This window comes from Tupaia chinensis, unplaced genomic scaffold, assembly GCF_000334495.1.
Source record: "Tupaia chinensis unplaced genomic scaffold, TupChi_1.0 Scaffold147534_1, whole genome shotgun sequence".
NCBI lineage: Eukaryota > Metazoa > Chordata > Mammalia > Scandentia > Tupaiidae > Tupaia > Tupaia belangeri.
In genome coordinates this window covers 1270285-1295779 of record NW_006207386.1, presented here as the reverse complement: position 1 = coordinate 1295779, position 25495 = coordinate 1270285, and the positions used below count along the sequence as shown (strand labels likewise).

General features: G+C 40.6%; 1 protein-coding gene across 3 annotated transcripts in view; it reads right to left on the bottom strand.

Annotated features, from left to right (window-relative positions):
- Nucleotides 1–25495, bottom strand: part of RAPGEF5 (Rap guanine nucleotide exchange factor 5) — a 112939-nt gene that overhangs the window by 1799 nt on the left and 85645 nt on the right. For all 3 annotated transcript variants that reach the window (XM_027768824.1, XM_027768823.1, XM_027768825.1), the window contains 6 exons: nucleotides 23095–23192; nucleotides 18512–18634; nucleotides 16193–16371; nucleotides 8784–8874; nucleotides 5732–5782; nucleotides 4837–4924 (listed from right to left, as the gene is read on the bottom strand). In XM_027768824.1, coding sequence (XP_027624625.1) covers nucleotides 4837–4924; nucleotides 5732–5782; nucleotides 8784–8874; nucleotides 16193–16371; nucleotides 18512–18634; nucleotides 23095–23192 — 630 coding nt within the window. The remainder of the gene's footprint in view (nucleotides 1–4836; nucleotides 4925–5731; nucleotides 5783–8783; nucleotides 8875–16192; nucleotides 16372–18511; nucleotides 18635–23094; nucleotides 23193–25495) is intronic.

Genomic DNA, 25495 nt, shown 5'->3' with positions numbered 1-25495 from the left:
CTTTCCCCCCCCCCCCCCGCCTTCTCTGTTTCTTTGTGGCAAGCATATGTACCCTATGGGAAAAACAAACAAACAAAAAACTCTTTTTGGTTGCACTAAATATAGGACTGCCTCTTCCAGAGATAGATTTGGGAATTAGTTATTAATACATTAACTATAGCAGCTGAAGCTCTGCAAGTAGATGACACAGAAATTCGGATCAGAGGGTGGATGCCTGAGCACCAGGGACTCCTCACAAAGATCAAAGTAAGAAATATACTGCAATTAAAGAGCATGCAAAGAATCATGTTATATCACAGACATGTAAATCCAACCAATAAAAAAAATTGAAAATCTTATTAAAGAAAGGAAACATTAATATTTGCATTTAATTGAGACTTTTATTCTGCTGGTTTCTTTGGGGCAATTATAAGATAGATGCCCCTAAAACCTGCCTATGGAAACTAGACCACTGAGCTCTGACTGCCCTGAAAATTCCAGATTACAGCTGTCCTAATGGAGTTACTTAGTCCATGTCCCCGAGATCACCAGCTTTATCCACCCCACTCCATGTTCCCAAGGTGGATGATGAGGATGGTAACAATAATGACTGCTTATATTTGTTAATAGCGTTGGACTCAGCTCTCAGTGCTTCACCTGCATTAACCGGTCTCATCTGCACAAGAGTGTTAAGGTACAACTCTAAGAGGTAAATAAGCATGTGATGAGACTCCAGGCCCAAGGACACCCCTGGGTGGCCCATGTTCACAGCTACAAGTGTCAGAGCCAGCATTTGAGCCCAGGTAGGCTGGTTCCCCTCACCATTATGCCTCCCAAGGCACCTGAAGGGAGTTGGACCTTTCTTACTACCAATTACACTCAATCTGCTGAACTGAGGGCTTCTCCATTGCCTCTGCAACTTGTAAAGTTTTCCCCTCATCACCCCCTCTGTATGCCCTCCTGTCTTCAATTGCTCCTCTTCCTGGGTGGTCCTTCATAACCTCCACTCCCAAGGTTTTGCGGAGGTTGGCATATAGCAATGGCTGCTTGGCTGAGGGCAGGGTCAGGTCAGGCTGATGCTGGTATTGTTCCTTTCCTTCAAAGTCCCTCACCAATCTGTAACAATAATCTCCATTCTAAAATGCCTACGCATCCTAGTACGAGGACTGCAGATTATCTTCACACATCTCTAATGAGAGGGACCAAAACTAGCTTCAGTATAGATCACTCAGCTGCCTGGACCTTAGCTCAGCTGGGCCCTCTCCTCAACACCAATTTAGGGTTTCCCATTCATCTTTTTTTTGAAGTGGATTCCACATCACAGTAGGGAGAAAGTACATCAAAAGGCAAGAAATTGAACCGGGAAAGAGGAAAGCTGACAGCTGGAAGGACCCTCAGCCACTCATTTGATAATCTACATGCTTGTTGGGAACTACTTCAAAACATGAACCATGGGAGGCCTATCCCTCCTATCCCTCCAAGGAGTTCGGTTTGGTCCTATTTCTCTAATTAAAAGTAACTCAATGTAGGTGCTATAAGGGGTGAGGGTAGGGTTTCATTAAAAATTAAACTGGTTGCTCTAAAATAGTTCATGGTAACTTTAAAAATAAGTATGTAGTTAAAAACCCTAAGAAATAATGTTGTATATTTTTCCAAAATGTCTCCTCATAGGCATGATTTTTTTGTCCTATTTCCCATTGGAAATTATTCCAAACAAAAATGGTAACTTTTAATACAATCAGAGTAGTGAAACTGTTTATTTTTATAATGACAAAAAAATTAAGATAAAGGAAATATAAGTGCTTAAACTCAAGAAGACTTCTAATGAAACAAAGAAAAAAATGCTTAATTTACTACTTGATCTATTGAAATGAGTGAATGTTATTATCAATAGGAAAAAAGGAAAATTTGTTTGGCTGCTAATAAAAAGGTCGAGATAAAACTCAGTAAAGCATAAAATTGCATCTAAGCTAAGATATAAGTGTGAGATGCTTGATTGCATTAAATCTTTGGGGGGGACTCACTAATATGTAGAATGTTCTGCTCATATCTACTTAAGTTAAAGGGACACTGTTAACCAAATTCTTATTATCTTAAAAGTATTTATTGTTGGAGACCAGCAGTTGGTGTGATGGCTACGTTGTTGGACTCCCATGTAGTCGACTGAGTTCTGAGTCCCGAACCTGGTGGCTTAAACTCACGCCGGGTGTGTGTGCGTGTGTGCCTAAGATCCTGAGAGGAGAATGGAGGAGAAGGGATTGTGATGTGGCCATCCCCCCTGGGGATGTGATTTCTCACTTTCTATCTCTGTCTCTCTCTGTCCTTCTGGCGAGTGAATGTACCCTATAGCAAAAATCTCTCAAAAAAACACAAAAAGTATTTATTGTTGAGCCAGCAGGTGGCATGGTGGCTAGGGCACTGGACTCCCACATGGCCAACTGCAGTTCAAGTCCTGGCCCTGGCAGCTTGCTTTGTCACTTTTTCCCTCTCTCCATTTCTATTTCTCTTCCTGTCACTCTCTGGTGAGCACACATGCCCTACAGCAAATTAAACTAACTACAACAATAATAATGATGATAAATATAATTAAATAATTCTTTAAAATGAAACAAAAGTATTTATTGTTTCAGGCTAGCAGATATCATGGAGGTTAAGGTGCTAGATCCCACAAGGTCACCATCATGGTTCGAGTCTTGGACCTGGAGGCCTATATATGCTGAGCATATATGAATGTGTGCTCAAAAATCCTGAGAGTGGAGGAGGAGGAATTGGGGCATGGCCATCCCCCGTTCCCCCTGGGATATGATTTTTCTCTTTTCCTCTCTCTCTGTCTCTGGCAAGTACAGATACCATATAGCAAAAACCAAAAAAAAAAAAAAAAAAAAAAAAAGTTATTATTTTAAAACTTTTTCTTTCTAAAATTAATTCCTTTTTCACATCTGCCCTCATTTTCTACTGTCCCTCTCTGTGGCAACATGATTCTAAGTGTTACTTTTCACTTGCTACACTCTGTCCGCTAGTGGAAGGTGTTTTATTTTGCAAATAAAAAGTCCTGAATATAGTTATCTTAAAACAAAAATAAACATGAAGAATCAAATGAATTTTTAAATTGTTATTCTGACATTGACATCCTTGTTTCATCCATTTACATTTTAAAACAATTATTTATTTAATTTTATTTATTAAATAAAATTATTTATTTATTCATTCATTTATTTTAATTTAACCAGAGAGAGACACATACACACACAGAAGGAAAGTGACAAAGCAAGCAACCAAGTCCAGGACTCGAACCATGGTTGGCCATGTGGGACTGTCCAGTACCTCAACCACCATGCCACAACCTGCTGGTCCCCATCCATTTACATTTAATGGAAACTTCAGTGTGAATGAAGCATTCTGTGCATCTCTTGATTATCTTAATGCTACACTCTTGTCCTCATAAGAGTCTTGCTTCATATTTGTTGAAGACTAAGTGAGAAGCTGTAGGCATGCATGCAAAGCATAATGCTTCTACAAGCTCAGATTGTTCTTGAGAGAAGCCAAAGAAGGGATGCCAGCTTTAGCGTCAGTGGGGATGACAAGGGGAGAGATGAGGGGTTATGATAACCAGGACAACCTACAGTCCAGCTCATTCCAACTCATTTCTAGAATCACCTTAATGTGTCCAGTCATTGGGGCCTGACCTAGAAGTTACAGGCTTCTGAAGATAAGATGCAGGAGTAGTCCTACAAGATCTCTTGAAGAAATCAAAAGATGGTCCTGAAAAATTCCCAAATCTCTTTTCCCTAGAGATACCATATGTAAAGATAGGTACTGAATATCAGAAGTATAGGCTAGATTAAAACCTGACAGGGATGGGGGCAGCTAGATCCCACATGGCTGGCTACTTGAAAGACAGGACAGGCTCATGTGCCTGCATGCCCTGAGTCCCCAAAGGAGGGAGAGATGGAGGAGAAGGGACTGAACTGTGACCATTCTCCACAGAGGATGCTTTCTAATTTCCTTATGTTTCTCTGTTGAATGTACATGTTCTCTGGCAAAAAAAGAAAGGGAAGGAAGAAAGGGAAGGAAGAAAGGGAAGGAAGGAAGGGAAGGAAGGAAGGGAAGGAAGGGAAGGAAGATAGGGAAGGAAGGAAGGAAGGGAAGGAAGGAAGGGGACAAAGGGGAGAAAGGGAAGAAAGAAAGAAGGAAAGAAGGAAAGACAGACTGTCCGACCTTTCGTTTTCTCATTGGTTTGAAAGAGTGATCACTGAGATCTCTTTGATAAATTTAGCTAACATGTTGCCTGATAAATTACTTGATGCTCTACAGTAGAAAGGACTAATTTGGAGCTATCAAATACTTGCTGGATTCCACTCCTTGAAAGAAAAATATGTACTCACTACTAAACACTTTCAAACATTGCATTGCTTGTGTTGACCAAATATATTTCTCATGTATCAGCAAACTGTGGGCTGCATCTCTGAAATTTAGGTTGCAGATAGAACACAACTGATCACTATTTGTATTCTTTATGCCAGTCTTATTCCCGGTTGAATTAAGTAAATTGTAGACTCAAAGAGAATAATACAGGGGTTTGGAAGCAGAGTAAAATAAAAACACAAAAAGTTACCAGTGCCAAGTTTCGCAAGTCAAATGAAAATGCTTTCATGTCTGCTCATGAGTAATTAAGTATTCTAGGTATCTCAAAAATAATACAGCACTTGAAAAACTATCCCAGGCAAATACCATTAGGTCTGAATGTCAAGATTACTGTAAAGAAATAAACCAAGAGTCCTTTTATTTACCCTCTATAGATAGAGCAATAAATTTATGGAAGCTGGAATTATATAGCATAAAAGAGAAAATCATTACCTTTAAGCAATAAGGGCATGAAAGGGATTTTTGGTGGCTTCATCTTTTTGAATGCATCTCTGTAGGCTTTGTGATTTAGAGAAGGATCCTGGAGAACCAGGCAGATTACAAAGAGAAAGGAAAATCAATGTGCTATAGAAACAATTCCAAATCCACTTTTGCTATACAATTTGAACATAATTTAGATATACAGAGTTTCTTCCTAAGAATGAAGAAGATAAAGGTTTCCTAGGAGAATAAACTCACTAAATTAAGACAGGAAATCTAGGCAATGAATGAAACTCAAGTTATTGGTTTACAATAATGGGAAATGACTACAAAAGAGTGACCCCTTTTGATTGCCCTATTATTTTCCTCAAATGTGTTCTTTAAGTATACAGTTTCCTCTGCATAATTTCTATCATGCGGTAACCCTGAAGTCTTTTGTTTAGGGAACTGCAAAGAAAAACTGCCTTCACAATGTAGAACGTAAAGAAAACAAAAAACCCCACTTTTATTGTGTTCTAAAGAGAAACTATATGTTTTGTATCTAAACCTAAGATACAGTAAAAACAAAAAAAAGATAAAAGAATAATACTTAAGACACTAATTGCACACTAAATTTATAAGGATTAATTTCGTAAGTCTTGAAATAGATCATTAGACATGAAAAACTGCTTTCTGAAAATCACACTAAAAGAGCAATTCTCGCTAGCTTTTCAAAATGGAGATGAAGCAGCATTAATTGTCAACTAGCTTCACTTCCTAAGGAATACAGTTATATTTGCATATACAAGTAAACTCATCTGTGCTACCCGACACTGTGGAGTGTAGATATGAACCACTCAGGTCTACAAAGACACTAGATGATAGCAACTAATTGGAAGAACAAGTCCCCTTTGGCTCAACTACTTACTGTTAAACTTTCAAGTTCAGAGAAAAGTTTCTTAAACTTCCCAGGGATTTTCTAAAAAAGAAAAAAAAAAAAAAAAGGTCACAGGAGTCAGTTATTTTGAGAGGTACACAGGGATGTTTGCACTACGTTATGCTTACCCACATTGCATTTCTGAACAGAAACATCTGTCATGACCCTGATTGCTCAGTTACGTGATTTTTCATCATCCCTTAGCGATCCCTAGCAATGTTGCTAAAAACAGTTGAAAGTAACAGCCACATGATTTAGGCTTCTAGCTGGTTAGACATTCCACATACTGGTGATTATTGAATAAAAACTTAAATTTCAGTTCCATATTCTACCTTTGACAAATACTCTCATCTTCTTAATAGTCTTGCTGAATAGAAAATAACAATGTTGGCTGGCATATTTATATAAATGTTTCACGGTGGAGGACAAACAGTGAGGGACATGTAAACCTTAAGTGATGGACGAAGCCTGCACTGCAGTGGGTAGACTCACTGAACCATAAAGCTTAGCCACATCGTCTGGTGGCATGTGAAATGACAACCCATCTTCTCAAAAATCAGGGCAAAGGAAAGATGGTCCAGAATGTTCCAGCCAGCCTTTAACATAGGCAAGTGAAAGACTGCACACCTTTCCTGCTGCTTTAGTAATTTCTCCCAGTAAAGAACACATACGTGAAGTCTGGCTCCATTTGAATCCTGTCTGTGGGAGCTGTGTGGGTTGTTGTGAATCTCCCAGCCCTTGGATCTGTTTGGTCAGCTTAGGCTGTGGAGACAACTCAGGAAAGGTGTACGGGCCATGGCTGGGCTTAAGAGATTCCAGCTATTCATATCAACAACAATGTTTAAAGATGCTTGTAGGATTTTCTTTTTCCAAAATAAATCAGAATGAGGCAAACCCTATAGTCATTAAATTTTTGCTTAGAAATAGATTTTTCATTTTTATAATTCTGAATTTGGATTCAGTTTATAAAAGCAAATAGGTCTTTTAATCTATTTAGAAACTGTTGACCCACTCCTTCCACACAAATACACTAATGAACGGAGGACAAATTAAACAAGATATAAAATACAGACATCTTCAACTTATTCTGATCTTTCCTCTGGGCTGCACATCTCAGTGTGTTGGCCTTCCCACACGAATGTCCCAGTGGTATCTCAAACTCAACACGTCTAAAGTCAAATTGATGTACTCTAGAAGACAGGCCATAGTCCAAATCTGGCCCACTGCCTGCTTTCGTAAATGAAGTCTTATCGGAACACTGTCACAGACGGTCGCATAATAACCAGGGCTGCTCTTGCACTGTGATGGCAGAACTGAGTAGTTGCAACTGAGACCACATGGTCTATACAGTCTAAAAATATTAGCTATCTGCCCCTTAACCAAAAAAATATGTTGACTTCCACTCGAGTTCCTCAAACCTCCTTCCTTTCCTTTATTATCGCTTTCCATTGGCTCAGTCACCAGACCTAGAGATCTGTGGCCACCTGCTGGGATGTCGTCCCCCCATTCCAGCAGCTCCCCAATCAGTCTCAAAGGCTCTGCTGCTGAGAACACCTCACTAAAGTCTTTTCAGCTTCTCTGAGGCAGAATGAGCCCCTTCACTTGCTCCCCTGTGGTTTTGTGAGCTTTGGTTCCAGGCTTCCTTCTTCATACACGCTCTGCTCTAATGTGCATATTTCTATCTGCCTTGTGAGGAAGCTGTGCCGGGGACACAGCAGGGAGGCAGCACGCAGACTCAGAAACACAAGCTGTTTGCATTTGACTGAATTATTTCTCTTCCCCAATTTTTGTAAATCAAAGTTTATCTCAAGGTTGAATTCAAATTCCACTCCCCACAGACCCTTGCTAGTCATGTGTTTTTCTCTTTCTCTGATCAACTGTGGCATTTGCCCCCATCTCCTTCGCTCTGACGATGTGCCTGAACGTCTTGTTTGCTTAACCAGGGCAGGCAAGCCTTTCATTTCTTTCTTGTGAGCCTTTTAAGGAGCACTGACCCTGAGCTCAGGTCACCATGGTGTATTCCACCAGGGTATGACCTCTGGCTGAAAGCAAGGGGATCAATAAGTTGCCCAGAGATCTAAACTGAAAACTAATGTAAGAAAAGAAACAAGTTGGCCTATGAGCTTCTCTCTTCTAGGAATGAGAATTGGGAAACGAGAAGAAAATGGTACAGTTTGTGAAAGAAACTGATCTGACAAGTCTGTGAGGACAGAGAGAGTGAAGACACCACAGTGAGTCACATGCAGGCTGGGGCCAGAAGGAAGAAGACATGATGATGAAAGAGAAATAATGATGGAGAGAAACGTAATACAGAGTGAGATAGCCAGGAGGGAAAGGAGCTGAAGAAAATAAAAGCCCAAGGAGGAAAGGTGACAGGGTCATGGGCCAGGCAGAGAACCCTGTGACTGTGTTGAGTTAAGTTTAGGGGCCCCTGAGTTTCAGTTCTCCCCACACATCCCCTCAGAGAGCACATGTCAGAACCTGTGTTAACTTGAGTGATCTTCAAACCTTAAAACCCAGTCAGCCTCCATGGTACAGAGGCAGAACTGGGATCTGAGAGGCCTGAAATGCACAGCACGCCGTGGGTTCTGAGAAAATCATACAGGATTACACTGTTTTGCAAGTTTTACAAAAATACACAGCATCCCTGTGAGCACACTGCCTGGTCCTCAGATGAGTGGCCCCAAAGCTCAAACTTGTGGGCGTCAGAGCCAATCTACTCCTGAGCTCCCAGCTCCTGCAGGTCAGACGGCGCCAGGGCCTGCTCGGAGCTGGAGCTGTGCTATCTGAAGCACACAGGAAGACAAAATTTTAGCTGGGAGCATTTTACAATTGGTATCTCTTTCATATATATTACAGAACCATTTTAAAGGCTATTTGACAGAAATGGTCCCAACCCCTTTACACATGACTTTTTAACATTTTTAGTCTAGTAGTTTTTATCTCATTTAAACCATGTAAACTGATTTATTTTAACTACAGGCTTCTGTGGGAATGTTTCCTTTCCAGTTTATTTGTCTCCTGTTGGAATCCTAAGACTCACCTCCCAGGTCTGTGACAGCCGGCTCACAGAAGCGGTGTTGAGACCCATCACGATAGCAAAGAAGGAGTTCAGGTTTCTCTGGGCTTTACAGCTGTGGAGTCAAAGAAAGCAGAGATGCTCTGAGAAAACATCTTTTATGGGAGAATCACAAAAGAGAAATCTGTGTCTACTTGTAGGCACCCCAATTCAGCCTGGAGGGGGCAGCACTGAATTCTACTCTATAGCTAGGTAACCCCAGGGCTGGCATCCCCTCAGCTCTTCCTGATGTGATAGAAATTATTCCAAAAGCTTCATTCTTATCATTGGGAACCTTCTTTCTTCGTTTCTTTCTTTCTTTCCTTTTTTTAAAAGAATTATTTAATTTTATTTATTCATTCATTCATTTTAATTTGACCAGAGACAGACAGACACACAGAGAGAAATGAGAAAGCAAGCCACTATATCCGCACTCAAACCATGGTCAGCCATGTGGGAGTACAGTGCCTTAACCACCATGCCACCTGTTGGCCCAAGATTCCTTCTTTTTAAAATGGGGTGGGGCAGCAGATAGTGTGGAGGTTAAGGTGCTGGATCCCACATAACTGACTCAGCTCTTCGAGTCCTGGACCTGATGTCTTGAAAATCACACTGGGCACGTGCTCCAAATCCCAGAAGGAGACTGAAGAAGAAGGTACTACGGCATGGTCATCACCTCTTGGGGGCTCTCTCTCTCTCTCTCTGTCGGTGAAAAGTGCATGAGTCCTATAGCAAAAACTAAAATTAAAAATAGTCTGTTTGGGGGCCAGCCAGTGATGTGGTGGTTAAGGTGGCTGGATCCCACATGACTGAGTGGTTTGAGTCACAGACTTGCCGTTGTAAAAATAAGCTGGGTGTGTTTGCACGCATGCCCCAAATCCTGAAAGGATGAGATGGAGGAGAAGGTATTGCAGTATGACCAGGCCCATGGGTAGTGCTTTCTCACTTTTCCTCTCTTTCTGTTTCTCTCTGGCAAGTACCTATGCCCTCTAGCAAATTTTTAAAAATCTATTTTGTATACATTTACATTATCCACTGAGTATTCTTATAAGTCATGTTTCTTTATATACATCATATTCTCTTTGTAATAGCTCTCTGGTTTGGTCTCTTTAATCAAAGTGCTTTTTAAATCTTTAGACAGACAAGCTCCTCTCACCTCACAGATCTAAACTTGTCTCTATCACATTTAGACACAATTTGCATTGTAACCAACAAAATAGCTACTACATTATGTATATATTTAAAATATGACATACATTATAGGAACACCACATTTCTCATTTAAAGAAACCAGGATCTGGTGACCAGTGGATGGTGTAATGGTTACATTACTGGACCCCCAAGTAGTCGACTATGGTTCGAGTCCTGGACACGTCAGCTTAGAACTCACTCTTGGTGTATGTGCATGCCTAAACTCCCGAGAAGAGACTGGAGGAGAAGGGACTGCAGTGTGGCCATCAACCTGGGGGGTGATTTCTTGCTTTCTGTCTGTCTCTGTCTCTCTGGTGAGCACATATGCCCTATAGCAAAAACCTCTAAAAAAAAAAAAAAAGGAAAGAAAAGAAACAAGAATATGAAATACAAAATAAGAGGGAGCCAACAAATTGTGTAGCAGTTACATAGCTGGACTCCCACATGGCAGACAGTAGTTCAAGTCCTGGACCCAGGTGCTTGAAACACTAGGTGCGTGTGAGTGTGTGCCCAACATCCCGGGAGGAAAATGAAGAAGGGATTGTGGTGTGGCCATCACCTGTGAAGGGTGACTTCTCACTTTCCCTCTACTGTCTCTGTCTTTCTCTCTCTCTGGGAAGTACAAGCATCCTAAGGCAAAAACCTCTAATAAGTAAATATAAATAAATAAATAAAAACAAATGTAAAATAAGGTCATACTAGGCTGCATTCATTTCATAAGGTTATTTGTTTTGCCCAAAGTCAAATGTGCCCTTAGAGTTCAAGGGCAAAATTCCACAAATTTTCCTTTTTTCTTTTTTTAATGCTAGAGAGCACGCATGCTCACTAGAGAGCAAGAGAGACAGGGAGAGAACATGAACTCCCCCATGGAGCATGGTCACACTACAATTCTTTTTCCTTTTCTTCCGCCTTCTCAGCAGAAGGAGCACATGCATACACTGGGCCTTTTACAAGCCAGGACTCAACCACAGCCAGCCACGTGAGATCCAGCTCCCTCAACTGCTGCACTGTGGAGCCAGCCCCTCAACTGATTTTCAAGACAGTCCAGGGGGTTTGGTGTAATGGGGAGCTTAGGTTTTCAAGAATAGTCTATTTGAGAATAGTCTATAAGTTCCAGACATCTTTTATCTGGAGAACATTAGAGAATACCTTCTCTGAGGTAAGGCTTTAAAATGAACAAATTACCCTATGTTAGTAAAGATGAAAAAATATGAACACACTGAGTGGTAATCAGGATACCTAACAGGTACCTGTTGCATATTAGCTTAGCTTTGCTAAGATACCATCTCTTCTATAATAACACCAATATCTCCAATAGAATTTGGGAACAGTGTTTGCATAACTTTGTATCCTGCTTTTTCACTTAAATAGCATGTTATATTGTTACTATGAATTCTTCAGTATCATCTTAAAGGCTACATAATAGTTCATCAAGAACATATTCCATAATCAATTTACTCATTCCTCTACTGTTGGCATTAAGTTATTTTCAATTCCTTTCTAATACACAGATAAGCTGCAATAAATATCTGTAAATAACTTTTTACTGTATTTTCCATTTTTTTCACTAAGTTACAAGACTTGAAAATCATTACATGATTGGTCAAAGATGATGAAGACTTTAAAGGTTCTTGGGACCAGCAGTTAGCGTAATGGCTATGTCGCTGAATTCCCATGTAGCCGACCACAGTTTGAGGCCTGGATTCAGTGGCTTAAACTCATGCTGGGCACGTGTGCGTGCATGCCCAAGATCCCGAGAGGAGAATGGAGGAGAAGGGACTGCAGCATGGCCATGCCCCCTGCGGGGGGGGGGTGATTTCTCACTTTCTCTCTCTCTGGCAAGCTCATGTGCCCTATAGCAAAAACCCCCCCCCCCCCCAAAGAAAAAAAAAAAAAAAAAAAAAGACTTTAAAGGTTCTCAATATAAATTTCAATCTGCTGCCTCCCCCAAAACCAGAATAAGGATTTGGGCTGTTAGAGTAAGTAGGGAGATACAGAGGCTGTGCTTGGCAGTCCCGCTTGACTGGCCCACTCCCAGGGCCAGCCTTGTGGACTAGACACTGCCATGTCCAGCTGCGCCTGGGCCCTACGCCAGGGAGGCTTATGGCTGGGAATGTTCTGGGGGTTCTAAACAATGGGACCTGAAAGGCACTGCCACCTCCACACCTAGCATCAGATACCTCTGGGGAAAGGTATGTCCCACAGGTACTTGATGGTATACCTCCACGGGGCATGGTATGTCCCAGGACCTCACTCAATAGATCACTTCTTGTGTTCAGTCCATGAAGACACTGAACTGGGTCAGCTCCTGGTCTGTGATTTGGAAATTCATCTGGTTTTGAGAACTGCTCTGCCTAAGGCTTCCATATTGTGAGTCTGCTTCTCTTTGCCGTTCATCTCCCCTATCCTGCCCTTTCTGTCTCAGCACACTCCTTGGATGATCCCATCAGCCAGAACAGACTTGAGTTAGCACCTCCTCTTGACTAAGTGTTTTGAAATGCCAGACTCGAGACCAGCAGATGGCATAATGGTTATGTTGCTAGACTTCCACATAGTCAACTGTGGCTCAAATCCCAGACCCTGGGCACATGTACATGCACTCCCAAAGTTCCCAGAGTCAGTCCTGAGAGGAAAATGGAGGAGAAGGGACTGCGGCATGGCCATCCCCCTTGGGGGGTGGTGGTGGTGACTTCTCACTTTCTGTCTCTCTTTATATCTCCAGTGAGTATACCAACTCTATACAAAAACCTCTTTAAAAAAAAAAAAGAAAGGTCAGGTTCTGCTGCCGAGGCTCTTGTCGGCAAGAACTGTCCCATCTCAAGAACTATGCCAGAGGCAACTCAGTTACAGGGTTCTCTTGCTCCAGGAAGCACCTCTTACTCTGGGTTCCCTCACCATACTGCATGGCAGAGGCCCCACTGCTTATATCCTTCTTCCCTAGACAGAGATTCCTGAAGGCTAAAGTGTACGTCCACATCACTTTTACATTCTGCCAATTACCCAGCTGCCTAGTGTACAACAAGCCTTTGAAACAGCATTTGCTGACATCGAAAGCAAGAACTTTTTTTTTGGAGAGGTTTTCTGCTATAGGGAGTATGCGTTCGCCATAAAGATAGAGAGAAATGGAGAGACAGAAAGCGAGAAATCACCCCCAGGGGGGATGGCCATGCTGTGATCCCTTCTCTTCCATTCTCCTCTGGGGATCTTGGGCACGCATGCACATGCGCCTGGTGTGAGTTTAAACCACCAGGTCTGGGACTCGAACTGTGGTCGACTACGTGGGAGTCCAGTAACATAGCCATTATGCTAACTGCTGGTCCTGAAAGCAAGAACTTCTGGGTAAATGGTTTATTGCTATTTATTATTAAAAACATATTATTCCCTTTTTATTCAACATCATTTATCTATAAGAAATCTGAGCTATAATTTCCTTCTTTTTATGTTTTAGCTCCTCGTTAACAATTTTCCTAGAAGTGTAGCTTTCTTTTTAGCCATACATCAGAAAAAAGAAAACAAAAACACATATATAATTAACAACTGAATCTGTAAAACAAACTCATATAGACACAATTTCTGAAGAAGACAAATTGATAAAGGGCAAGTATCAGATATCATTTCGTCTGGAATCCTGTTATCAAGAGTCATTCATTCCATGATAAGAACAGAGTGTCTGACACTAAACATTCCAGTTCAGCAAACACTCCTTTGTCTCTGTGTGAGGAAATTAAAGCCACTCAATCCACAGAGCTGGGGGATGGGAGATGGAGGGTGGTGAGGAGGGGGGGGGAACATGAATATGCAAATAGGATGCCTTAGGCAGGAAAACACTTCCTGATTGTGGAAATTACTGTTTTCCCTTGGTTATTCCTCCTGGTGTGATTAGGAGGAATTTCACTTTAGGTTTCTGTTGGCATTCTATTCCACGGGCTAGGGATAGACCGGAACCATAAATAATTCAAGAGTGTGGGGTCTTATGGAGATGTGACTATATTTTATTTCCCTGAGGATAGATGCAATCTTACACTGGGAAGTGAGTTAGGTAGTGTCATCTTACTCCTTGGGACATTAATGTCCTGTTTCTTCACCTAACTGGCGTTTATAAGAAAGCTTTTTACCCAAAAGAGCCTCGCCTTCAGGAATTCCACACATCAATTTAGCATGCACTGGTCAAAAAAACAGAAGCATTCACCACAAAAGCAGTTCAAGTTTAGGCACAGCTATTGTCCATTCCAATAACATCAAACTCCAGGCCAGGTACTAGCACGATCTCTTGCATACACCAACAAAATATTCTGCTTCTGAGGTCTCTTGGCCTATGGTTCAGTCAAGTGCGACTTTTAGAACCATGTTCCTGAAGGACAACTCTGGTCATATCAGTCTCCTGCCCAGGAGACGTTCTAAGGACCTCTCTGCCTTCTCAATTCAGCTCCCACCTTCCTTTGCAGATTGAGTTCCCACAATGTCCCGAGAAATACCCCTTACTCTTTCTGGGGCTCAGGTTCTGCTCTTCTCTCTTTGGGTAAGTTTGCCTGCCTGGGAGAGTGCGCTTATGAATTCTTACGGGGAGAATCCTACCGAATGCAAATGGATCTTCAAATGCTACTTCCTTCACACATCTTTTCCTGATTCTTGTTTGTCACACATGTGGGTATAAGCCTTCCCTTCTCAAAAGCTCCTAACAAAATAGATCTCACACCAGGGCACTCCCCCATCTTATTTTGTACACCAGGCAGTGGGGATATATACGTTTAACTATATACTATACTGTCCCTCTAGCAGACTGCAATTCCTTGAAGGCAGGGACTAGATATAGACTCTGATCTCCCCAGATTACATTGTACAACTGTGTGTGTCTGATGAGTGAGCAACAAATATTCCTGAATATATGGCATTGACAGGTGCTTGAAAACTGGTTTATATAGAAACTACTACAGGGGACCAGCAAGTGGTGTGGTTAAGGGACTGGACTACGACATGGCTGCTGCAATTTGAGTCCTAGACCCAGCAGCTTGAAAATGATGCTGTGCACACATGCTCAAAACCCCGAGAGGAGAATGTAGGAGAAAGGACTGCAGTGGGGCCATTCCCTGGGGAGGTGATTTCTCACTTTCCTTCTCTCTGTCTCTCTCTAGGGAGCATACACACCCTATGGCAAAAATCTAAAAAAACAAAAAAACTACTAAAGACAAAGTAGATATAAAAGGGAAGCGTGGGAGGCAAAAGAAACTAGAAGAGGAGGAAGATTTTGATCCATGCTGCCTGCTCTGTTGGGGAGTAATCTAAAGAAGTGTCAGAATACCAGACTGATATTTAAGAGACATTTGCAGCAACTTACTAAAATTTCATCCAGCTAGCATTTACTGACTCACTGCTATTTACCAAGTTCTGGCCAGGCACCTAGGTACAATGATTAGAAATGATGGCTCCATTCTTTGGAACCTAATATAGTCCACTGAAGGAATCTCATAAAAACATTTAGCTTAATAAATATACTCAAGAAGTTTTAAAGGAACAAAATGTATGTGTGTACAGAGGACAAGGAGTTGACCATGCTGTGAAAGGAAGGGATCACTTCAAGAAGATAGGAACATTTGACCAAGTCTCAAAGAAAGACCTCGATTTGCTGAGTGGAAGTGGCCATTCTTGGTAGAGCCAACAGCATGTGTCCAGGCTTGGAGGGACGGACATGGGAAAGAGACACTCAGAGTGGCCAGAGCATGGGCTGCACCTCGGAGGAGGCTCCCAGGTAAGCAGCGACAAGCCAGTACAGTGACCTGTAATGAGTAACTTTATAAAAGTTCATACCAGGGTATCTGGGAGCGGGCAGATCCTAGTATGTGCCTGATGTTCAATGACCCTCACTCCCTCATGTCATCTTCTCCCATCTTCCCAGCTTACGGCAGCCCACCCAGGCTCACTGCAGTTTAGCTGTAGGACAGGGATGTGTGCACGGCCTGCTTATTAGTCCTACAGCACAGAGTAGTGCTTTGGACCGGCATTTTCAAATTTACTTCAGGATAGAAACATTTCACATGAAAAGGCATAACTTTTCAAGAACAGACCTTTCCCATCATTTGGTTGCTTAACTCAATATTATACATTATACTTTTACATCCTGACCCTTCTTATCATCATGAGGATAAAAAAACAAACAAACAAACAAAAAAAAACAATGTCCTCCTTCAAGGAGCCTTAGAACTCACTGAGCAGCAATTTTGATGAATTTTTTCACCAGCTGCACTCGCTTGCCCAGCTGGCTGCAGAGCAGAATCTCCGTGGCCACCCAGAGTTGGACTTCATTGCATCTCTGGAGCAGAAGGCTGAGGTTCACGGTGTGCTCTCCGTTTCCCTGTCTGCTGAATGTGAAGTAGATCAGCTCTTGCTGAAAGAAAATGTGTTCATGCCAGGGCTTATTTATAGCACAAAGTCAAGTTGATGCAACATGCAGTCCATTTTTAAAAGTTACTTCAGGTAGCCACTCCCATATCATTACAATGCTAAAATAATTCAACAAATACTAATAAATTCAAACTAATTTAGAGATACATCAGTCCATAGCATTCACCTGGAATTCTAAAATAAAAGTAGTTTTTCAGGATGTAAGGAAGACAACTTCATATGAAAATTTAAAACATTCTAAAGTTTTTCTTTTTCAAATTTGCTGCAAGGCACATGCACCCCCTTGGGGGGATGGTCATGCCTCAATCCCTTCTCCTTCATTCTCCTTTTGGGATTTTGGGCATGCACAAACATGCACACAGTATGTTTTTCAAGATGCAGGGTCCTGGACTTGCACTGTACTGTTGGCTATATAGGATCCAATCACCTGAACCACTATGCGACCAGCTCACCTGACATTCTAAAAGTTAAAGCACAAATTAAATAGAATCCCCGAATTTCTCAAACATTCTATGTTGAAAAATTCAAATGAAAATAAAAATTAGTTTTATTAGTATTTGTTAAGTGCATGTCAGACCCTCACGGTCCATGCTCTAAGACAGTAGTCCTCAAATTTAAGTGTGAATCTGGGTTTCCTAGAGACCTGTTAAAGCAAGGACTGCTGGGCCCACCCCTCAAAATTCTGATTCAGTAGGATGATGGGGCAGCTGGAAGGGTGCATTCTAATCAGTTCCCAGCTGGTACTGATAATGCTGGTCTGGTGGTTATTCTTTCAGGACCACTGCTATAAGATACTGCCAAACCATAAATAGAAAGAAAATGAGATTAGGGCAAGGTCCCATAATTTATGAAAGCAAATAAGACCAGTATTTATTTATATTGACTATACTTGAAGCAATAAAAGAGATTTGTTTTTAAACAACTGTGTGTGTGTGTGTGTGTGTGTGTGTACTTGATAGAAGCAGCCCACCTTCTCCCGCTGCAGAAGCAGGAATACATCCCATTCTATTAACATTTCCAAAGACACAAGTCGTTTAGCCTGCATGAGTTCACTACTTGCTCAAATTCAGATCATAATGTGGAAATTTTAAAAATAAGATAACATGAGCTCATTTAAAAGATATTTCAAAATTAAAAGTGATGTTTAAGGGTTCCTAAATTGGACATGAGGATCCTTCTTCAAAAGAGAAGGCCACTGCAGAACAAAAATTTCACTACATGGCAAAGCAAGTGCGACATATGGTTGCATGGGGCTCTAGCATTTTTCATTTCCTGACTCCTGGGAGCTAACCTGGTCAAATTTATTCACTGTCAGTAGCAGTTTGTTCCTAATCTATTGTTTCATAAATGTTATACCTTCAAGGGAGAAGCTGATGGACATAAAAAGTTGAAATATATTCAGAATGTTCAAAAAAAGTACTTGAAGCTTTAGGGTGCAATCTGAATTTACAGAATGTTCTTAAATAAAAACATCTAGGGCCAGCCAGTAGCTTGGAGGTTAAGGCAACTGGAAGTCACATGGTCAACTCTGCAGTTTGAGTCCCAGACCCAGAGGCTTAGAACACATGCCAGGTGCATGTGCATGTACCCAAAATCTTGAAGGGAGAAATGGAGGAGAAAGAACTGAGGTATGACAGTCCACTGTGGGGGTACATTCTCACTCTCTCTTTGTCTCTCACTAGCAAGCACAGATACTCTCTAGCAAAAAAAAAAAAAAGGGGGTCTGTATGTGTGTACATACATAAATATGAATATAGTTCTTGTATAGCTACTACAAACTTCATTTAAAAAAATCAAAATATCGTTATCCTAGATAAAATGGTTTTAACTTCATTAGTGCTTCTATATATTTACATAAACACCTATGCACATATATGTCTGCGTCCATATAAAAATACAGCATATTTGTACTATATGGTACATGCATATGATTGCACCAGGTGCAGATAAAGTCTGATCACATATTCTGACTTTCCTAGGACTGGGATCAGTCTCTCAATATATTTAAAGTTTCCAAGTATTTTCTGAGTCATGCTATCCTAACATATTACCACAAGCATCTTCTTTAAAAATAGTTTACACTTAAAATAGCATTAGCATTCATCTTTTCACATTCTACTTACCTCGTGAATTGAATTAAATAGACTCCAGTCAAAATTCATTAATTCCAAAGCAAGATCCCAAGTGTTCATTCCCAAAATCCTCATCGATCTTTGCTGTGATTCCTCATTTTCTGCAAATGGGTTCTAAACCAACGGACAGAAGCAAAAAGATCCTCAGTAATTCCCAAATGTTTTGCACTGAATTGGTTGGCCATAGAAAGGCACTAGAAGCTCAGATTGAAAAGTAATTTTTTCTGAGTGCACTTAATATTTTCCTCGGTCTGTTCACCTTCAGTGAATTACAGCCAATTTAGGAAACGGTCTTGGAAACAGTAGAATGTGATCAATGATACCTCACGGAGTTAGCCTGTCCCTCCCCCACCTTCCCCATCCTCCCTCCCCCTCCCCCCCCATATCCCTACCCTGGCCTCACACAAATCTGATTATAAAACACTGCCTGGGCAGACAGCATAATGAAAGTGAAAGCCCTGAAATCACTTTGGCTTCTGGTAAGAATTAATGTGCCAGCAGGGTTAGTATAAAAACAAACAAAAGAAATGTCATGGTGCACTTCAATAAAGACAGACATGGCTAGTTACAGGAAATATGTTTAACAAGTCTCATCCCAGACACAGGTTTACACATTTTATTGAAATGCCCGTGGAAAGTGGAAAAATTTAACATGAAATAAAACATAAAAGGTATTTCATTTATATATCCCATGGTAGATGATTAAGCATCAACTGCTTTCTTTACACAAATAGGGACTAACTATTATGAGGCTGGTACTAGTACATCAGTACTTCCTTACAATCTGGCATGAAATTATTAAAAGTCAATATTTGAAATCCACTGTCAGTTTAATGTGATTTTTGAATTGTTTGCCATCTTTCCAAAATACTTAGTATTTTCTTTCTTTCTTTCTTTCCTTCCTTCCTTCCTTCCTTCCTTCCTTCCTTTCCTTCTTCCTTTCTTTCTCTTTTTCTTTCTTACTTCCTTTCTTTCTCTCTTTTCTTTCTCTTTTCCTTTCTCTCTTTCTTTATTATTTTTCTTTCTCCCTTTCTTTTTAGTTTTTCTTTCTTTCTTCACTCTTTCTTTCTTCTTTCTTTTCTTCTTTCTTATTTCTCTCTCTCTCTTTTAATAGTTTTACTATAGGGTACATGTACTTGGCCAAGAGAAATCCCCCCCACCACCATCCCCCCAGGGTAATGGCTATGCCACAGTCCTTTCTCCTTCATTGTCCTCTCAGGATTTTTTTTTTTGGGGGGGGTGGGGGGGCACTCATGCCTGGCATGAGTTTTAAGTTGCTGGGTTCAATACTCAAACTGTGGTCAACTACATGTGAGTCCAGCAACATAACCAGTATACCATCTGCTGGTCCCCAACATCTTCAATATTAATGTACCATATTTAAAAATAGACCTCAGGAACCAGCAGGTGGCCTGATGGTTAAGGTGCTGGACTCCCATATGGCTGACCACAGTTTGAGTCCCCAACCTGGCCATTTGCTTTCTCACTCTCTCTCTCTGGTCAAATTTAAATTAATTCATTTATTAAATGATTATTTGGAAAAGAGAGGAGACTTTAGTTATGAGTAGATTCTTTTTATTTACTTAATTCTAGAATTTTTCAACACTGTAATCCCTTATGCGTGGCAGCTTGCTTCTCTGTTTTATTTATTTATTTTTGGAGAGGTTTTTGTTACAGGGTGTGTGTACTCGCCAGAGACAGAAAGCGAGAAATCACCCACGGGAGGATGGTCACGCTGCAATCCATTCTCCTCCATTCTCCTCTCGGGATCTTGGGCACATACGCACACATGCCTGGCGTGAGTTTAAGCCACCAGGTCCGGGACTCAAACCATGGTCGACTACATGGGAGTCCAATGACGTAGCCATTACACCATCTACTGGTCCCAATACTTAGTATTTTCTAATTAAGATATAAATTATCTTATTTGAGGAGTTAGACTTGAATAGTTAATGACTTGAAAAGAATGGGACTTTGCAAAAATAAATGACATAGCATGATAAAGGAAATATTTCAGATGGCACACATTAATCTTTTTATCTAAACTCAAAAATAAAGTCTTTGCATTTGGAAGTTTCACTTTTATGAAAAGGTTTTCTAATTAAAAAAAAATTAAAAAGATGACAAACGAGTTTCAAAGAACTTTCCCAGAGACTTGACTCTCTTCAGAGCTGGTTGAGGTACAAACTGTCTCTATCCCTCTCAGAAGGCAATGACCAAATGAATGAACTTACAAATACAGAGGTGCTGAGGAATGGGAAAAGCCAAGGTAGTTCAGAGACTGGTCTAGCTAGGCTAGAACCAGACAGATCATAGTGCAGACACTCAGAGGGAGACCAAGAATTGGGAAGTAACATAAATATTTACTTGATAACTTGGAGGAGTAAGGATGTTTTTACTTGACTTTTTGTCTCTCTTACTTCTCCCTGAATGTCTTTTAACCTGATAGTACCCTCTAGCTGTCTACCACCCTTACCAAGAAACATTGTATTTCTTTATCCCATTCCCTCATAGCTCTAATTCCTGTTTTCTAAGTTTTGCTTTTTACCAGAGGACATATATGCTTGCCAGAGACACACAGAGACAGAAAGGGAGGAAGAAAGCCCCCCAGTCCCTCAATGGGGCATGGTCATGTTGCAATCCCTTCTCCTCCATCTCTCTAGCCTGTTGAGATTCCGGGCATGCATGTTTTTCAAGCCACCACAGACAGGACCTGAACCATGGTCAGCCATGGTGTGATTCAGCTTCCTGAAACCAGTAGGCCAAGGGTACAGCTCTCAAACTACTACTTTCTAAGATTAACTAATCAACTGGAAGTACTAGAGAGAACTACTGGTTTCATATTTTAGTCTTCCTTTACGATGTTCCATTTTAGCTGAAATCATCTGGAGTTGAAATGCTTAAATTGATCACCCCAGTGTGGACATATGAAGTAGGGTCCAAAGTTGGTGGGGTGAACATTTGAGGGCAGGATGGGCCCTCCTAGAATGTACTTCATAGCATCCATTTATTCCATGGTGACATTGTTGAGGCCTGCCTTCTAGTTCTTCAAGATGGCCCTGGACAGAGGTGGAAGAGCGCCCTGGGATGCTTATGAGGCAACTGCAGGAGAAAGCTGTATGTGGCTGGAGAAGAGGGCATGGAGGCAATTTGAGTGCAGGCTTCCTCCATTGCCAGGAGCCCCATGGTAGCTACCCATGAAATCCTCCTCCTTTGTGGGAATGGGTAAAGTCCATCTGGTTATTCAGAATGCTGTACAGCACCAGTCTGCTGGGTTCACTGATGCAATCATGCAGGCCCTGTGACCTGTTGAAGGAAGAATACGAAAGGCCCACAAAACACAGAAAGTGCCTTTTCCTTTCCTCCCTCATGATGTACAAATGAAAGGAAGGTGCAGGGACTTCAGAGTCACACATAACTGGATTGAAAATCCTAGCACCCCCCTTTACATGACTTCATAAAGCTTGAGTAAGTTGGGGCTGGTGGTGGGTGACGTAGTGGTTAAGGCACTGGACTTCCACATGGCTGACTGTGGTTTGAGTTCTGGACCTGGAGGCTTGCTTTCTTACTTTCCCTTTCTCTCTCTCTGTTTCTGGTCAAGTTTAAAATAAAATAAATTGAATTAATTCTTATTTGAAAAGCTTGAGTAAGTTACTCAATGTCTCCAAACCTCATAGGGTTATAGGGAATGTTAAATGAGATACAATATGTAAATTACCTGGCACATGTATGTCTGATCTTAACTGTGGAAACTGACAGTGACTAACAGTACTGTGGTAGCTTGATATCTTATAGATAACTTTACATAAGATATTCCTATTTTAAGTAATTTTGGGTAACCCACATGGTATATAGATTCTTCAGTTATATAAAATCCCACCCGAGAGATGACAGCACGAAAAATGACAAGGACCATGAGTCTGGATGATATGATCACAATCCGTCAGAGCCCGCCCCTTGCAGATGACAGACCTGAGGACTGGCCCTACACTCAGAAGGCAGCAACAGCCCAAGGAAAAACATCCACCAAGGTGCAAGTATCCTCAGATTTCATACTGAAAATAACTTCAGTGTGAGTTTCTTCAAAAGCTTACTCCTCAGTGACATCTGATGTCCCATTGTTTGACTCCATTTTGCAGAGGGAAGGCTGATAATCCAGCCGTTTTTCAAGGAAATTAAATATTTGATGTGCATCAAATGCCTGAAACTAAGGACATGATTTCTCTTCTCCTAAATCTACTCAGGGAACATTACTCAGCCTATTTTCCATTGATCTACCAAAAAAAGAAGAAATGGAATTAAAACTCCACAGGAAAGGGAATTATTCATCTCAAATCTCTCATTTCAGGGCTCATAAAGAAGCAGAGCTGTATTCAGGAGGGGTGCAGAATTCCTCAAGTTGGGCCTCTCTTTGATTTGTAAAAGAAGTGCTATTTTGCTAGTGCATCATTGGCTACTGGGAGAAACAATTTAATGTATTTTTTCTAACATTCATCAGAAAGCATATAAATACATGCCGGAACTCTGTCACTTAGGGGTGGGTGTGTTTCAAGTATAAGGCAAACAGTTCTTACCAAAGTGTCAGCCAGGTCTTTCCGGTAGACATATATCCGACCAGAAGCCTCAAGTGATTTGGAGATGGCCAAGTCATTTGGCTGAAGTTCATGCTTTCCTTTATTTAAAAAACAAACAAAAACTGAGTAATTGGAAATACAGGAGTAGAAAAAGGCCTACACACTACATCTGAAGACTGATATTTGCCATAGAAAAATATTTAAAAGTTAACAGGACTTAAGGGAGATGGATTGAGTTCTATATGCTCGACAATGGCACCAGAGGTATCATAAACATTAGCACGCAGCACCCCGAAAGTGGAGCCCTCTGCAGTTCTTTCTCATATTATTCAGTCATCCTTTAGAACTCTGAACTGTTTAAGAAAATAAAATGCACCTGTAATTCCATCTAAGATAACCATAAGATGGTAACTTTGTTTATATTAGGGCACATTTTTCTTTCTATAAACATATACTATTTGTACGTTTTTGTGGGACACGAAGTGATTTTTCAGTACAAGAACACGATATGTAGTGATTGAAACAGGCTTGTTAGTCTACCCACCATCTCAACCATTTGTTATCACTTTGTGTTGGGAACATTCAAAACCCCCTTTTTTAGTGGATCGTCAGAAAAATCATGATACACTTTTCTATGCAAAAACATGTCATGACTTTTCCCACAGCCCAATAGTTATTTTGAGATATGCATAGTAAATTACTGTTAACTATATTCATCCTAGTGTATTTTATAACACTAGAGACTGTCCTTTTCTACCTGTAGTTTTGTTTCTGTTAATTGATATCCCTCTATCTCCATCCCTCCCCAAATCTTACCAGTCCCTCATAGTCATTCTTTAACTCCTTACTTCTAAGAAGTCTTCATTCTCAGTTTCCACACGTGAATAAAAAATGTGGATTTCTCTTTTGGTATATGGTTTATTTTACTTATGATGTCTTCCAGGTTGGATATTTGGGCATATTTTTGGTCTGATCTTTATATAAATGTGTATACACACATATTTGCCATTATTTATATACATTCATAATTATTATGGACACGCACATATATTTGCAGTTATTCCTTATACAGTATTAGATTTTATTATAAGCACTTATCAAATTTATTTATTTATCCACTTATCAAAGTTATTTACTAATGATATGTTTAATTAGTTATGAAACAGTCCATTATACTATCATTTAATCTTTCCTCTATTGTTGAACATTAAATAGTTTCTTTTTTTTTTTTGGTCATATAAATTATTGATGGATAGCATGATCTATGCTAAGCACGGGTCCTGGCACATAACAAGGGTTTGATAAATGGGGTCTATTATTATAGCAGCCATAATATATATGGCTGAAGTCAATATTCTTGTGCATAAATCTTTGTCTGCTTATAGATGATTTTCTTAAGGTTCTCAGTACTAGAGTCATAAGGTCAAAGGAGATGAATATATTTGCAGACTTCGATATAAAACTGCTTTCAAATTCTCAATATTTTTTTAAAAAAATAAGCCAATAGATTCTCCTAGAGATAGACATAAAACTTGTATACGGATCAGCACTGATGATTATTTTTAATAAGTTTGCTGTTTTGCTAAACCCCCCAAAAAGATTTTCAGTTTATTTTATATTTCTTTTTTTTAAAGAATTATTTTTATTTTAACCTTATTTATTTATTGTAATCTGACCAGAGGGGGACAGAGAGAGAGAAAGAGAGAGGGAAAGTGAGAAAGCAAGCCACCAGGTCCAGGACTTGAATCACTGCTGGCCATGTGGGAGTCCAGCACCCTTAATTAACCACCATACCACCTGCCCACTCCAGTTTTGTATTTCTTAACTATTAATAAGGTTGTATTTTTTTTTCACGTATTCTTTTAGTTATCTAATTCCAAACTGTCTCTGTCCTTTGACCATCTTCTTACCACAGCTTGACCCCTCTAATAACATAATAGCTTCTTTTTTTTTTTGGTGAGGTTTTTGCTATAAGGCGTGTACGCTCGCCAGAAAGACAGAGAGACAGACAGACAGAAAGCGAGAACTCATCCCCCGTGGTGATGGCCATGCCGCAATCTCTTCTCCTCCATTCTTCTCTTGGGACCATGGGCACGCATGCACACGTGCCTGGTGTGAGTTTAAGTCATCGGGTCTGGGACTCGAACCACGGTCGACTACATGGGAGTCTAGCGAAATAGCCATTACGCTAACTGCTGGTCCCCATAATAGCTTTTTTTCATAGAAAAAGTCCCTCCTAACTACAAAACATATATGGGGCTAGGAATAAAACAACATTGATGTTGATTCCACTGTGACACAATCAACTTTTCCATTTAATTAGCCAGCATGACTGGAGAATTCAATATTCCATACACTTTTTTCTAGATAACTTAATCAGTTTCGATGCCAAATTTTGTTC